We start from the raw sequence: 14,773 nt of genomic DNA on the forward strand, positions 1-14,773 counted from the left end.
GGTGTCCACGTTTTTGGTGGAGGCAGGAGCTGTCCCAGCCTTCCCCACCAAGGACAAACCTGGCTCCAGCAAAGCCAAGGTCTCCAGTCACACAGCTGGACTCTGACCCCACACGGGCTGCTGGGGGCTGGTGCATTCCTGGGAGCAAGGTCCCCACTGCCCACTGTGATTTGCAGGGTCACGTTTACAGGGAGGTCCCTCCGTGCATGATCCCTTCCCACAGCAGCTCTGAGTACGTCATAGTTGGGACATCTCCAGTCTCCTGTTGAATCTGGTTCAAGCTGGACAAGAAGGCTTAAGTTATTCTGGGAGAAAAAAGGGAAGTTTAGATGGGAACAAACCGTGCTGTTGCTTAAGCCCCATTTCTTTTGAAAGCCAAGCAAATTCAGTTCCCTGTCCTCGCTGAGCTACCTGCATCACCATGGTGTGGGAGGGATCAGCTGCTCCACCACATCTGGCAAAAGAGGCAGTGAGGAAGCACCTCGGGTGCTGGGAAGGCTCCAGTGGTCTTCTCTCCTCCTCAGAGCCCACCTCCTCCACGGCCAGACCTTCACCCTGTGGGTGTTTTCCCCAGGAAGGAAGAGCCACAGCAGCCGAGCTCTGCACCTTCTGTTTGCCAAACCAACTGCTCCAGGGGTGCTTGAGGAAAACCCACCGAGCTCCAGGATCCCACTCTGGAAACTTCATGTCTGTGTACCCACAGGCTGCCTGGGGTTGCTGGGTTCTGGGGCTGCTGCAGGTCCCCACTGCGGGGCAGAAATGCCACCTCCTAAACTCAGGAGCCCAGAGGTCTTGCTGCAGGGGAAGGGCAGGCTCAGCTCTGCCACAGCAGGAAGGAACTGACTCAAGAGCAGATGGAGAGCCAGGAGGCCCCGGTCAGAACCCATTCCCCCCAGTCTGACTCTGGCTCAGCTGGACTGGTTTTGCTGTGGACCCTCAGGGGTGGAAAGGAGGCTCAGTCATACCTGCAGGAGTGCTCAGCTTCTCCGGGGCTCAGACAGGCTTTTCCCTTTGCTGCTGCTGGTGACACAGACCCATGGCTTCAGTAGGTGACAAAGCATCAACCCCCTGGCCTCGGGCAGGACACTCTGCCCCCATTTCACATGCTGCCAGGGGAAGTTCTGGGAGTGGAGTGGAAGTGCTGGCACGGCTTGTGCTGGGAGGAGGATGGAGCAGGCTCCAGCCTCAGGCACACAGCTGTTGCCATGGCACAGGTCAGTATAGCACATTCCCAGTGTAAGGTTTCCCCAGGTGCTCCTGAAGTACAGCCCTCACCTGCTTTCAGCCCCCCTTGTCCCAGCTGACACCACCCAGAGCAGCAGGGAGCCTTTTGCAGGCAGATGTTTTTCTCCCCAGGTAACACCTTGGTAACAGCGTGGGTGTTGCAGGAGTCATTGCCTGCTTCCTCAGCCCCGGAAATCACATCAGCTCCATCAAACCTAAACTTGCAGTTGGTGGGAAGAGAGCCAAAGGACACCAATGCCTGTCTTAGGCCAGGTGCTCTCAGGGTGCAGAGGGGGAGGGTAGAGCTTGGAGTAGGCTGGGGCTAGAAAGGTTGTTCCTGTTGCTCTGGCAGGCTGCAAGCAGGCTCTGTGGTCACACTGCAACTTCCTGAGTGGAGGCTGCTGCTCGTGATACATGCACGTGACAAATGCCAACACCCCTCGGGGAGTGCAGACTCCCCTCGGTGCTCTGGGCCTGGAAAACAGCGGGGAAATATCCCACAGAACAGCCTGTTTCCTCAAACTCCTGGTTTTTTAATCAAATCCCAGAATGGTTTGAGTTGGAAGGGATCTTAAAGCTCATCTTGTTCCACCCCCTGTCATGGGCAGGGACACCTCCCACTGTCCCAGGCTTCTCCAAGCCCCATCCAGCCTGGCCTTGGACACTTCCAGGGATGGAGCAGCCACAGCTTCTCTGGCCAACCTGTGCCAGGGCCTCCCCACCCTCACAGGGAAGAATTTCTTCCCAATATCCCATCCAACCCCACTCACTGGCAGTTTGAAGCCATTCCCCCTTGTCCTGTCCCTCCAGGCCCTAGCCAGAACCACAAGCACAGCTCTCATCTGAAGGCTGGTACACAGGAGAACAAGTAGCACAACCAAAATTTTTACTATTAGTAAAATAGAACCTTTACAGTTGTTTCTGCTCACTACAACAGTCTCCAAACGGTATCTGCAGGCAGACAGACACCCCACAGCCCACACAGCTAGAGCAGAGGCAGGAAACACGCCCCACCTCACCACAGCACCGTCTGCCCACACTTCCCTCAGGGCTGAACCCAGTCCCAGACGTGCAGGGAACCGTCGCTGGCTGCAGACAGCACAGTGCGGGGCTTCTGCGGGTGCCACGTGTGCACAGTGACCAGGGCAGGGTCCCCACTGCCGCCCAGCACGTGGCCTTGGTGAACAAAGATGGGCTCTGCTTCCCTGCCAGAGCCGTCCCAGCTCTGCGTGTCGTACACGTGCACAGTCCCATCAAAACCTTGGATAGAAAGGGAGTCAGAGAGCACGGGGATCAACTGCTTTGCTCCGCTCTGGCTGGGCTCAGGCTCACCTCCCAGCAGGAACGAGGACAAACCGCCCAGACTGGGCTGTGAGAGCAGAGCAGCCGTGCCTCCGAGGAGCACAGCTCAAGCAAACAGAGCCCGGGTCAGATCCCAAAAGCTTCTGGAGTGACCAGTGTGAATGTGCAAGGCTCTGGCCAGGAGGCAGCCCTGCTGCCCAGCTGGCGTTATCAATGCCATGCCCTGCAGCCAGGCTGTCGTGGGCACTGTCAGGGCAGTGCCTGTGGTGGGCCTGGGGACTTTGATCACCCGAGAAGGCAGCAGGCACCTCCCAGAACCCCTCCAGGCCCCTTCTGGAGTTGCTGGGGAGAGGCAGCTGCAGAGCACGATCAGCTGGATATCTGCTGGCTCCAGGGGCAGCTCTGAGCAGCCACCCCATCACCGGGGGGTTTTAGGTGGGGTGAACCGGGCCCTGACAAAAACACAAATCACAAAAGCACCCAGAACAGGAGATGTCTGCCCAAAGCACCTACCTGAAACGGCGAGGCAGCCTTGCAGAGCGGGAGCCCAGGACACGCACAGGAACTCGGCACCCGAGCCGGGAGAGGGGACTCTGGCCGTGGCCGAGGCCAAGGGCTCGGAGGCTTTCCTGAGGTCCGTCAGGGTGAGGAGGCCCCTGCTGGAGAGGCGAGCCACGGGCTGGGCGCCCGTCCCCGAGCCCTGGGCGGCACAGGGGGTGCCCAGGCACCAGCGGTCCCCGGCGGGCGCGGCGGGCGCGGGCAGGGTCGTCAGGGCTCCCCGCGGCTGCCGCACGTCGGCCACGCAGAGCCGGCCCCGCACACAGCACAGCAGCGCCGTGCTGCCGTCCAGGAACGCCAGCCCCGCCAGCTCCTCACGGCACGGAGAGCCTGCGGGCAGAGCCGGGGCTCAGCACGCTGCAGGGCCACGCTGCAGGGTCAGGCTGCAGGGTCAGGCTGCAGGGCCACGCTGCAGGGTCAGGCTGCAGGGCCACGCTGCAGCCCTGCCCGGGGTGTACACTCAGCAGGCACAGCTCACAGCACACAGCACCCCAGGGGAGCTGCTGGAGGCCAGAGCAGGCCAAGGGGATGCTCCAAGGGCTGGAGCCCCTCTGCTCTGGAGCCAGGCTGGGAGAGCTGGGGGTGTTTACCTGGAGAAGAGAAGGCTCCAGCGAGAGCTGAGAGCCCCTTCCAGGGCCTAAAGGGGCTCCAGGAGAGCTGGAGAGGGACTGGGGACAAGGGATGGAGGGACAGGACACAAAGAATGGCTTCCCACTGCCAGAGGGCAGGGATAGATGGGAAATTGGGAAGGAATTCCTGGCTGTGTGGGTGGTGAGACCCTGGCACAGGTTGCCCAGAGAAGCTGAGGCTGCCCCATCCCTGCAAGTTGGACAGGGCTTGGAGCAACCTGTTCTAGTGGAAGGTGCCCCTGCCCATGGAACCCTCTGGCACACACCTGAAAGCACCTGCTCAGTGGAACGTTTGCTACTCAAGCTTGCTTTGCCCAACCCTCCCAGCTCCAAACGATCAGACATCAGGCTTGCTTCGAATACCTGCTGTGTAGACATTTTTCCTCAGCTCCAGCTCTGTGATTTGGACGCTGTCCAGCGTTGAGCCATGAAGGACCCAGGGGGCTCTGGCTGAAATGGTGGCAATTTTCGCCCAGGGCTGCCCCGTGGCATTCTCTGTGGCTATGGTGCTCACAGATTTAATAACATCTGCCAGGAAGAGACAGAAACAGCTGTAGGACACACGGGGAGCCAAGCAACCCAGCAGATTAGGCTGTTTCACAACGACGCCTCACACAGCTAAAAGTGACCTACTAAACCAATAAGAAATCTTATCATGCCTGACCCCCTCTCCAGGATAAATTCCCTCTTTCCCACACATCCAGCATGGACTGACAATAAGCAGAACAAAATGCTTGGCAAGCTGTGAAGGGGGAGCTGGAGATGTTTGATGCAACAACTACACTGAGAAACCCCGTGAGCTCAGAAACACGTCCCCTTACCAGAGTCCTCTGCTGACACCTGCCAGACCTGGAGGGAGCTGTCGGGGGGGCCACTTGTCACCAGCAAGCTGAGAAAACAGGAAGGGTTTCACCTCCTCAGGAGCAGAGAACAGTCTTGTTTACCCCAAACAAGACAAACTGGTCTGCTCCTCCTGTGAGCAGGAGCTTTGCCTCTGCTTGGAGCAGAACAGGGGCTGGAAGGACCATAACCTTGTGCAGGGTGTTCCACACAGCCCAGGCAAACACAGCCCCAGGCAAAGGGCCTTTATGAAGATATTTTATGGGGATATGATGAGGAGTTAGGGGGGCTCAGCATGGAGAAAAGGAGGCTCAGGGGGGACCTTCTGGCTCTGCAACCCCCTGACAGAAGGGGGGAGCCGGGGAGGGGTTGGGCTCTGCTCCCAGGGAACAAGGGACAGGATGAGAGGGAATGGCCTCAAGTTGTGTCAGGGGAGGTTCAGGTTGGATATTAGGGAAACTAATTAGGGAAACTGGGTATTCCCTACCCAGACTCAGGCTGCTCTTGGGGTTGGCAGCCCTGACCAGCTAGGTAGGGAAGCAGGTCTCAGTGGATAACTCCCCTTCCACCTCAGTACTCCCTGGAAGGACCTGGAGGCCATACCTGGTGTCTGGCACATGTTTCAGGCTGTACACTGGGCGCTTTGAAAATCCACCACACTCCACCTTGAAGTCTCTCTCTGGACACACGCCCTAGAGGGCAGAGGCAAAGCCACTTCTTCACACACAGTGGTGCACAACTTGGGCTCGGTTACCACGAGAAAAGGCAGAGACACGAGACACACTCTCAGTCCCTGGCCATGCCCCTGTCAGAGCAACGGGGAGCAGTGAAGGCCACCAAGCCCTGGTCCCTGAGGACACCAGGAGGGCAGAGAGGTCTGGTGCCCCCCGGCTGCACACCCACCTGCGCCTCCTTCGCCTGCAGCGCCGGCGGTGGGATCAGCTGCAGGATCTCGTTCCCACCGGACTGTCCGTACCCGGCCACACAGACACCTTGGGGGTGGGCACGGCGGGTCAGGGACACAGCGGGGGCTCAGCCCTGCCCGGCCCTCCCTCCCTCCCTCCCCGAGGCACACCCGAGCTACGGCCCAGCCCACGGCCCCCCGGAGCTCCAGCCCCCCTCCCGGCCCGCACTCACGGCTCCCGCGGGCCCATTCGATGACGCGGGTGGGCGCCTGGAGCTCGAAGGTGTGCAGGTCGCGGTACCTGCGGGGAGAGGGCGGGTGTGAGGCCGGCGGGGCAGGGGGGTGCGGGGTCCCGGGGGGATGCCGGGGGGATGCCGGGGGGGGGCTGCGGGATCCGGGGGGATCCGGGGGGTCCCGGGGGTCCCTCACAGGCGCAGCGACTGCAGCAGCCACTCGTCCGCTGCCTCCATGGCAACGCCCCCGCCCGGCGCGCCGGGTGACGTCACGCGGCGGCGCGCAGCAGTGACGTCAGCGGGGCGGTGCCGCCGCCGCCATGACGGAGAAGGGCAGGAGTGACGGTGCCCGGTGTGACAGTGCCCTGGGGACACGGCCTTGGACACCGCGGGATTGCATCCTCTGGAAGAAAACGGAACCCCAGTTAATATAAGTAACGTTTTGGAAAGGGAAAAAAAAAAAAAGGTTTCCTGCTCGCTGTGGCTGTGCCGCTAAAGCGGCCCACGGATGATGCCCTCCAGTCTGTGAGTGCAATAAATAGTCTGGAGTCCGCACTGGTTTTGAAAAAAAAAAAAAAGAAAATATCCCAATAAATTTGGAGTTACTTATTTTGCTGTGCAGAAGGTTTCTTTTCGCCCAAAATGAAGGAAAAAGGAACGGGGAAAAAAACCCCCCAAAACAACAAAACCTGACCCAAGCCAGAAAGAAGGTGCTAGGTGCTAAAGAAGCAAATGAGTGAAATAAGTGATCAAAGGTAGAATCATGGAAGGGCTCGGGCTGGAAGGGACCTCAAAGCTTATCTCATTCCACCCCTGCTGCCTTGGGCAGGGACACCTTCCACTGGAGCACGTGGCTCAAAGCCCCGTCCAGCCTCGTCCTGACAAAAAGGTTTAATAAAAATCTCAAGCTGCAAACCACATCGTATGAATTATTATATATATGTATATATATATATGTGTAAAAGAGTGGCTCGTGCATATGAAAATGACTAAAACCTAGCAATGAGACGGAAATGATTCCCCTGCAGACAGCTGTACCAGAATGGGAAATGAGCTGTGCACCCTGTGTGTTCGGGAGCGGAGAAACAAAAGGGGACAGCAAAAGGGAAAAATGAATTCTTGTATCAATTTACATGACAAATATGTGCTGATTAGTACACGGGCTGACTAAGCTGTTCCTTTTTTTTTTTTCCCCACACAAGATGTCACTGGGACAAAAGACTTATCAGCATCTACACGTAAAAATTAGTAGAAGCAGGAGATGGAAATATTCTTCCTCCCTGCTTATCTCCCCAGGGCCGGTGTGTGAGCTGAGCAATTAACAACTAATGTGAGCGACAGCACCCTCTGACACCAGGCAGCAAACCCAGCAGGTCCAGGCTGTGAGCTGATGGCACAGCCTCTCTGCTCTGGGACAGGCTGGCAGAGCTGGGGGGGTCACCTGGAGAAGAGAAGGCTCCAGGGAGAGCTGGGAGCCCCTTGCAGGGCCTAAAGGGGCTTCAGGAGAGCTGGAGAGGGACTGGGGACAAGGGGTGGAGGGACAGGACAAGGGGGAATGGCTTCAAACTGCCAGGGGGCAGGGTTAGATGGGATATTGGGAAGGAATTCCTGGCTGTGTGGGCAGTGAGGCCCTGAGAAGCTGTGGCTGCCCCATCCCTGGAAGTGTCCAAGGCCAAATTGGAGCAACCTGTTCTAGTGGAAGGTGTCCCTGCCCGTGGCAGGGGGTGGAACGAGATGAGCTTTAAGATCCCCTCAACCCATCCCCTCCTGTGACTGTGTGATTCTGTGAAGACAGGGAGAGCTGGCACCCCTGGCACCCACCCTGGGCACCAGCTTGTCCCCGTGTTATTCATGCAGGAACCAGTTTCCTGCTCGGGCTGAAAGACCCGAGCATGCCATTTATTGTGGTGTATCCAGTAATTCATGGAGCTTCCCGTGTCACTCAGTTTTGAGTACCTGGTGGTGGATGCACCAGCCCCCTGTAGGTGCATTCCCGCAGGAACAGCAGAGGATGGAAACTCTCGTGCTGCTCTGGAGGACTCGGAGTGAGAGGGAGGTGAAGGGACAGGTCAATCCCAACCACCTGCCAGGAAGCATTTAGTAACAACAATGTGTATTCCCAAGCAAGTGTTTTAAAGGGCTGATGTCAAAATTCTCTTTGCACTGGCTGGACTCACGTTTGAAGCAGCTGAACGGTTGGAGTGGGTGTTACAGCACCGAGGGACACGTCAGTCCCTGGTGGAGTGGCTGCAGTCAGGCACAGATCAGTCCTCCTTTTCCCAGGGCAGTGGCCTGCACAGGCAGCCAGTGGAGCAGAGCAGTGACTGTTGCCACGTCATTAAAACTCACTCTGTTCAGGAGGTTTCTTACGGACATGAACAGATGTAGCATCACAGTTTGGTTGCAGGGATTAACTTTAAACTGAAAGGGGGAAGGGCTGGGCTAAGATAATGTCTGGTGGGCACAGGGCAGAATCTGGAGACCAGGAACCTCCTGGAAGTGAACAAATAACTCTGGGTTTTCGCAATGCAGTGTAAGCTTTAAAGCTCCTGAGCATACCTCAATGGCTGCAAAGTGGTGTTAATCAAACTAATCCAGAATTTCCGTCAAGCACAAGAACACGGAGCAATTATGCATTAGAGAAGGATTAGTGAAGGTAATGGGTAATCAGGGTGAGAGCAGAGCGATCCAGAGGCACAGCACAGCCGTGGGTGGGGTTTTCTTGGCAGCAGAGGTGTTGCCTGGCACTGCCCATGCCCAGCCAGCTCACTGCTGCAGGCTCCTCCACGTGCTCCGACCATTCCTTCACCGTTACATCTGACACCACAAAAACTGCCTCAAAGGGAGAACTGAGACATGTTAGCATTCCCCTGGCAGAGTTCCCAGGTGCTTTGATGGTAGGAGAGAGGAGGAGGAATTGCTTGCTCTCTCTCAGAGAAACAACCCTGTAAATGCTTTGGCTTTTGCAGAACTATGCATGGCTAAAAAAAAATGCTATTGCTGCAGTCATCTTAAGCATGAGGACTCACCTCTCTTCTCTGTTGAACAAATACCACTTTATTATTATTATTGTTATAAATTATCCTCTTGCCCTGGTAGGTTTCTTGGTAAACTCAGTGAAACTGTAGCAATTTATAAACCTGTGTTTCCGTCATGAGTGCTGATAAGTAATATTTTCATCTGAATGCCTCGTGTTATTATCAGGAGGCAGCATCTCTGAATGTCACTCCTCATTTCGCTCACCCAGTGCAATCACGGTGTGCTGGCAGAGCCCAGGCTGTCTCTATAAATAATCCACACTCCAAGGTACAAAAATAACACTTTGTCTCAGCTCTGTCGAAAGCAGGGGCAGCAATGACAAAAGTTCTCACAAGCTCTAAGAGCATTTGCAAATCAAAGCAAATAAACTATTTTTTCTGACCCACCTGTTTCTGAAAACAACCGTGTCAGTCACATCCAATACCAAACGATGTCAGAGCAAACTGATTTCCTTCAAAAACAAGGAAACCGAGTTTCTCAACAGCAAAGAACCAGCAGAGGTGTGCATTTCCACATTGCCAAAGCATTTTTGTGTGTAATTTAGGCAAACTGGAGCAGGACAATTTAGATTTGCTCACTGTAAGGTGGGACTGGGGGGGGCCTTCACTACCTGCAGATGTGGTCAAGTAACGAGGAGAAAAAGAAGCTGAGCCCACACAGGCCTGGAAAACTGGTGCTCAGAGCTTGCAGCTTCTTCTGCTTGGTGTAATTCTCATCTATTTTTTGTTTCAGATAAAACTGAGACGAAGGTTTGGAGCAGAAAACACATTATGGGAATGCAATGCCTTGTACAAGGCAGCTGCCTGACCCTCTGGATATTAGGATAATGCTATTGCTGCAGATAACAAATAATATTAGTTGAAAGTGGTTTCTAGCTCTTAGGCAAAATTATTGTATTGTCGGATGTGATGAGTGAGGGAAGTGGAAGGGGGTTTAGTGTCCCATCTTGGCAGTTATGTGATATTGTTCTGCATGCTGCCTGCAAGCCTCTCCACCCTCCCTGCTCCAGCCTTGCTGCTGGACACAGGTGTCAGGAGCCAGCTGAGGCGTTGGCTTCCCCCCTGAGCAGCCAACAGCATTTCCAGCTGAAAGGGTCCAGCTCCTCAGGGTGAGGGAACAGGTCCCACTGTGCAAGGGGAAAATGGTTTCTAAGCTGTGCAAGATCCTTTGGGTGGGTTTTCTTCTCTCATGTAGCCATGCTGGCAAAGAGGGGCTGCCCTCGGGCTGCTCCCCTCCCTGCAGGCTCCTCTCCTGCTCAAGAGGTCCCAGGAGGGTCCCCTCCTCCTCGAGGCTGAGTCCCAAAGATCCTGCAGGAGGGGACACAAGTCCAAATCGTGGTTAAACAATCTTACACATGTCAGGAGAGGAGCGCTGGAAGCGCTGGGTAGTGATAATCTCTGTTTCATGATGCTGCAGCCAACACAGGATTATTACACAGAGTTTTTATGGTTATCCTTTAAACAGGATGTTAAAACACAAAGATGTTGAAACATCAGAAAAATCCTGAGAGTGGTTGAAAGTTTGGAAAGTGTGTGTTACAGCCAGAGCCTCTGGACACCCATTTGCTAGGGAAGAGTTGGATCATTGTGTGTCAATGTACCTGGGCAGCAGGGATCTGGTGTCAGACAGAGAACAAAAAAACATCCTACGGTGGGAAACGAGTTACACCAAACTGGAAATAAGGCTTAAGTTTTTAGCAGCGAGAATAATACAAAAAGAACATTTTGCTGGTTGTTATGAACGGGTCTTCGCTGCTGAACACTTTGTTAGGGGGAGGATTTCAGTGAAAACTGAAACCACCAGACTAGAAGCACTGGGTCGCTGTGCTGCAGGGAGACTTTGGCTCTCCCAGACCCAAAGGCCAGGGGGCAGAGATTTGCACTGGACTATTGGCCTGCTCTGGAGGAAAAAGGAATTAAATAAGCTCTGAATGAACAATCCCACTTTCTGATGCTTGACAGCATTGACAGTTCATGGTGGTTTATTGTGTGTTGCTTCCTACTGTCTTTCCTGGTGCAGGAGCCTGGGGCTCAGGCCGTTGGATGGCAGAGGTGGGTGCACACAGACACGGTTTCACCCAGCTGTCCACGCTCCAGTTTTAATTACCTTTAACTTTCCCCACTGTTCTGCAGCCCTGTCAAGTGATTTTGCAGTTTTCTTACCCGGGAGCAACAGAGTCCGGGGTCACCTTTGTCATTTGTAGGGAAAGTAATTTCTGTCACCCCCGAAGGTCTTAAATGGAGGAATTAAAATAATGCATCCTCCCTGGTGGGGGAAAGTGTAAAGAAACACAGTACCACTCTAGTTCAGCTTTATTTAGTGCATCCATGGCTTTATTTAGTATATTTTCAGGGTTTTTTAGCACATTCACAGCTTTATTTAATGCATCGGTGATTTAGTCACTGGAGGATAGAAACCAAACCAGAAAATCATAAATATTACAGCAAGTCTACTGAAAAAAAAAAATAAAATCATCAGAATAGGCTGGAAGACATTAACAGGATATGCCCCAGTTCAGGGGAAGCAAACAGAACTCCAAAGGCAACAAATTTACCAGAGCACTGAAATAATAAATAACACGAGGCTGCCACACTGCTGCAAATTTCACCCAAATAAATCTGAATTATTTTAGGAAGGGACTCAGATGAAAACACAGAATTTCTTTTGACTTCCAGGTCATTTCCTAGTACACGAAATACTAATGGTGATAATTTGCACTGTAATTTTTTGGGCTGATGGAGGTCATCATCATGTCTTTTACCACGGTGAGAAATGTTCCATGACGTTCAAAGACACTGTAATAAAAAAGTAGTAATAAAAAAGTGTGTTAGTGAGCTCAGCTTAGATGGAGGAGGACACAACGTGTGGCAGCCCTCATGGATCTTTATTTTATATAATGTAGCTCTACAGTTGCATTATTCACATAAACTTGGGATCCTTTTTTGGGTTTCTCCAGGAAGGGTAGGACAAAGTGTGCTGTACTTTTCCATTTATTTTACATTATGAGCATTTAAGGTTCCTGAGGTACAAAGATTTTCTTCCTTCTCAATAGAAAATACTTCCTTTGTTGCTCATAAAGATTTCATGCAGATTGGAAAGGACTGTTCTGCCCAAACCCTATGGAATATGCTGGTTTGCTGTGGAAAAATAGAGAAGCATTTTGGAAACTTCCAGCAACTTCTATTCAAGCCACAAAAGAGCTGCTGCCCTTTCATGGGCACAAATTCCCTGGGAATTTATCTATTTTCTCTAACACTGGGCAAATCAAAATTAAAAAAATGTTCAGCAGAAAAAAAACCCCAAAAAGCACCCTTATTTTCGTTAGGTTTAGGCTAAAAAAAGAAGGAGAAATGATGCTTAATTAAGTTTTTATGCCTTTTCTCGGTTTCCTTATCCTGATTTAAGAGAGGGGGAATAAAGCTAGCTTGGAAATGTTTTGTGTAAGGCCACAAGCAGCTTAGAGTGATGGTTGATCTCATGCAATTTCCAAACTTTATTAAATCTCTGGTAATTTTCAGATTGTTTTACCTTTCACCCAGAAAATCATCTCCATAACCATATGGGAGAGATCCACTTAATATGACAAATAAATAGATTTTCTGCCACCCCGAGATTTAAATACAATTGATATTTTGTTTGCTCTCTACCTCTCGTCTAATCTAACCTTCTCCATTTCTCATCCTTGTTGTTATTTGTTTCTAAACTGGCAGGCTTTGAGGATGTCATTTGTATTAAAAAATGCCAGGCTATTAAAAACCCAAGATAATTTATTGTACCAAAACAAAATTGCCAGCGTGTAATCTCCTTAAAATTAGCATCGATTTGAACTTGTTTTCAGACACAGTGCATCAAACTCTCATCCCTCGGAGCCCGTTGACATGGATTACAGTCATATTTTTCCATCCTCGACCCCCATAGAAAAAAAGTAAATCAAATTGAAGCACTTAATTAAGCCTGAAAAATATTTTCCTGTTAACAGAATAGTGGCAGCGATAACTCAGCTGTCCTTTGGAGCTGTAACAAGGTTTCCCCCCTTCCTTCGTGTTATCCTTGGTGGGAAGTGTGTGACTCCTGCAGTAAATCAAGGGGCAGAGCTGCTGCTCTGGATCCCGTGCGAGCTGCTGCCCTGCTCCCAGGGGGTGCTCCCGGGGAGGTTTTCCTGGATGTGGCACCTGGGGACAGGGGTTAGTGCTGGCCTTGGCAGCGCTGGGGGAACGGTTGGATCTGATCATCTCCGAGGGCTTTTCCAAACAATTCCGTGGGCTTTATGATCCTGTGGCTGCCGGAGCAATTTCCCACTGGAATTTCTGACTGCATCCAAGTGCCCCTCACGGTGGAGTCCCTGGCTGCTCGTGTTAAAGATCCTCCCTGTAAACATTCGGGAGAAGCTGCATTTCCAAACATTTACGTTTGTTCAGAAACACTAATTTTGTTTTGAAATACTGATTCTCACGCTTGGGTGGAAACGCCACTGAAAACAGTGCAAATTGGTCTCTCAGTGACTTGGAGATCTTTGGAGTTTTAGGAATGTTTTTCAGAGTAATTAACATCCAGGGACAGCACAATCAGAGCTTGCAGAGCTCGGGGCTGGAGTGTGCTGAAGCCTCAGGGAGCCCGAGCATCAGCTGGCCTGGGTCCTAGAGAGCACGAGTGGGAGCTTTAAAGACATTAAAGCCTTTCAACTGTGTTTTATTTTGCAGCTCTGACATGATGAGGAGTTCCAGGGGACTTGTTCTGTGGAGAGATGTCACACTTTGGGCCGCTCTGCAGATGTGGGGCGTCATCCTGGAGCCACGTTCTGTCCAACTGTAAATAAACTCCTGAGCACTGCTGTGCCCTGCGGGTGTCCCACAGTACAGCAAGGGGTTTCATTCTCCTAATTATGCCTTGCTGGGAAATACTTTCATTTTTCTCACAGATGCTAAAGAGAAAAGATTCAGTGAAGCATTAATTTATGTAAAAAAATTCTTACATTGACGCTATCTGAATTAACATTTGCTCTCTTTATTTCACTTTTCCTTAAAGGAAATTAATAACACGTCTGCACGCCTGTTTAAAACCGTCCACAGAATCAGAGCATCGCAAAATCATAGGATCACAGGATGGTTTGGGTTAGGAGGGACCACTAAAGGTCACCTATTCCCAGCCCCTGCAATGAGCAGGGACATCTTCCACTAGAGCAGGTTGCTCAGAGCCCCATTCTCTCCTCCAGTAGATCCCTTTGCTGGTTTTGGAGAGCATCCCCTGCTCCTGCCTTTGGGGTGGTTCACATATCAGCTCTGCATTCCCCTCATCTTCCTCCCCTCCACCCTGCTCCCTGGGTGGGTGTGATCCGGGGGTGATCCCACACAGGAGCAAGCAAATGCTTTGGGAATAACGATCCCAGCTTGCCCCAGTTTCAAAGATTATTGACCACGCCGCTGATTTTGAATTTCCAAAGATCTGGGTAGGAAAATGCCCGTTTCTCTCTGAGGAGATAAAAGGCTGGATGTCACTCCTCAGCTCCACAGTTCCACCGAGCGTGCACAATCAGTTCCCAACAAAACAGTGGAATAAGGGCAGATTAATAAATGGATAAGCTGTGAACATGCTGAGTGACACAGCTGGATCTAATCTGTATTTGGATGCTGTAAAAATGCATTTCCCTACAGCATGTGAGTTTTATATAAATCACTCCCGGAGCTCAAGCAGCAAAAAAAACAAGAACAGAGAGGGATGTGGGGTCAGGGGGACAATGGCCCCTTCCTTCCCTGTCCTCCTGGTGTTTTTCCTGTGCACCAGGCACGTGCCATCCTGTTCCAGAGGGCTGAGGGATTTGGGGATTCCCAGGAGCACGGGCAGTTTTGTGCTGTGCAGCCCCCGGGGGGGCTGGTCAGGTGAGCACCCCCAGATTTACAGGCGGGGCTGGGGGGTTTCTCGGGGGTGGGTTGAGAGGTGAGTGGCAGTGGCTTGTTTCACGGGACAGCTCCTCTGCAGAGCCCTGGCGTGGCAGACGGGGACACCGAGGCTGCAGGAAACCACGGGACCCCTTCAAGGTGCAGGGG

General features: G+C 52.4%; 1 protein-coding gene across 1 annotated transcript; it reads right to left on the bottom strand.

Moving 5' to 3' along the window:
* Positions 1 to 2,093: 2,093 nt before the first annotated feature.
* Positions 2,094 to 5,973, bottom strand: WDR73 (WD repeat domain 73). Its single transcript, XM_064642792.1, has 8 exons — positions 5,887 to 5,973; positions 5,691 to 5,758; positions 5,457 to 5,545; positions 5,157 to 5,245; positions 4,535 to 4,602; positions 4,077 to 4,241; positions 3,040 to 3,414; positions 2,094 to 2,484 (listed from the first exon to the last, which is right to left on the bottom strand). Exons 1-8 carry the CDS (start codon positions 5,925 to 5,927, stop codon positions 2,270 to 2,272), a joined length of 1,110 nt encoding a protein of 369 aa, XP_064498862.1. The 5' UTR covers positions 5,928 to 5,973; the 3' UTR covers positions 2,094 to 2,269.
* Between the last annotated feature and the right edge of the window lie 8,800 nt (positions 5,974 to 14,773).

This window comes from Pseudopipra pipra, chromosome 2, assembly GCF_036250125.1.
Source record: "Pseudopipra pipra isolate bDixPip1 chromosome 2, bDixPip1.hap1, whole genome shotgun sequence".
Taxonomy (NCBI): domain Eukaryota; kingdom Metazoa; phylum Chordata; class Aves; order Passeriformes; family Pipridae; genus Pseudopipra; species Pseudopipra pipra.

Excerpts from the sequence above, each read along its gene's own strand:
- WDR73 (XM_064642792.1), bottom strand. The coding sequence starts at position 5,927 with ATGGAGGCAGCGGACGAGTGGCTGCTGCAGTCGCTGCGCCT. Across the intron at positions 4,603-5,156 it reads AAACATGTGCCAGACACCAG|CTTGCTGGTGACAAGTGGCC; the intron begins GTATGGCCTCCA and ends CTGTTTTCTCAG. Across the intron at positions 4,242-4,534 it reads GGTGTCAGCAGAGGACTCTG|ATGTTATTAAATCTGTGAGC; the intron begins GTAAGGGGACGT and ends TCTTCCTGGCAG.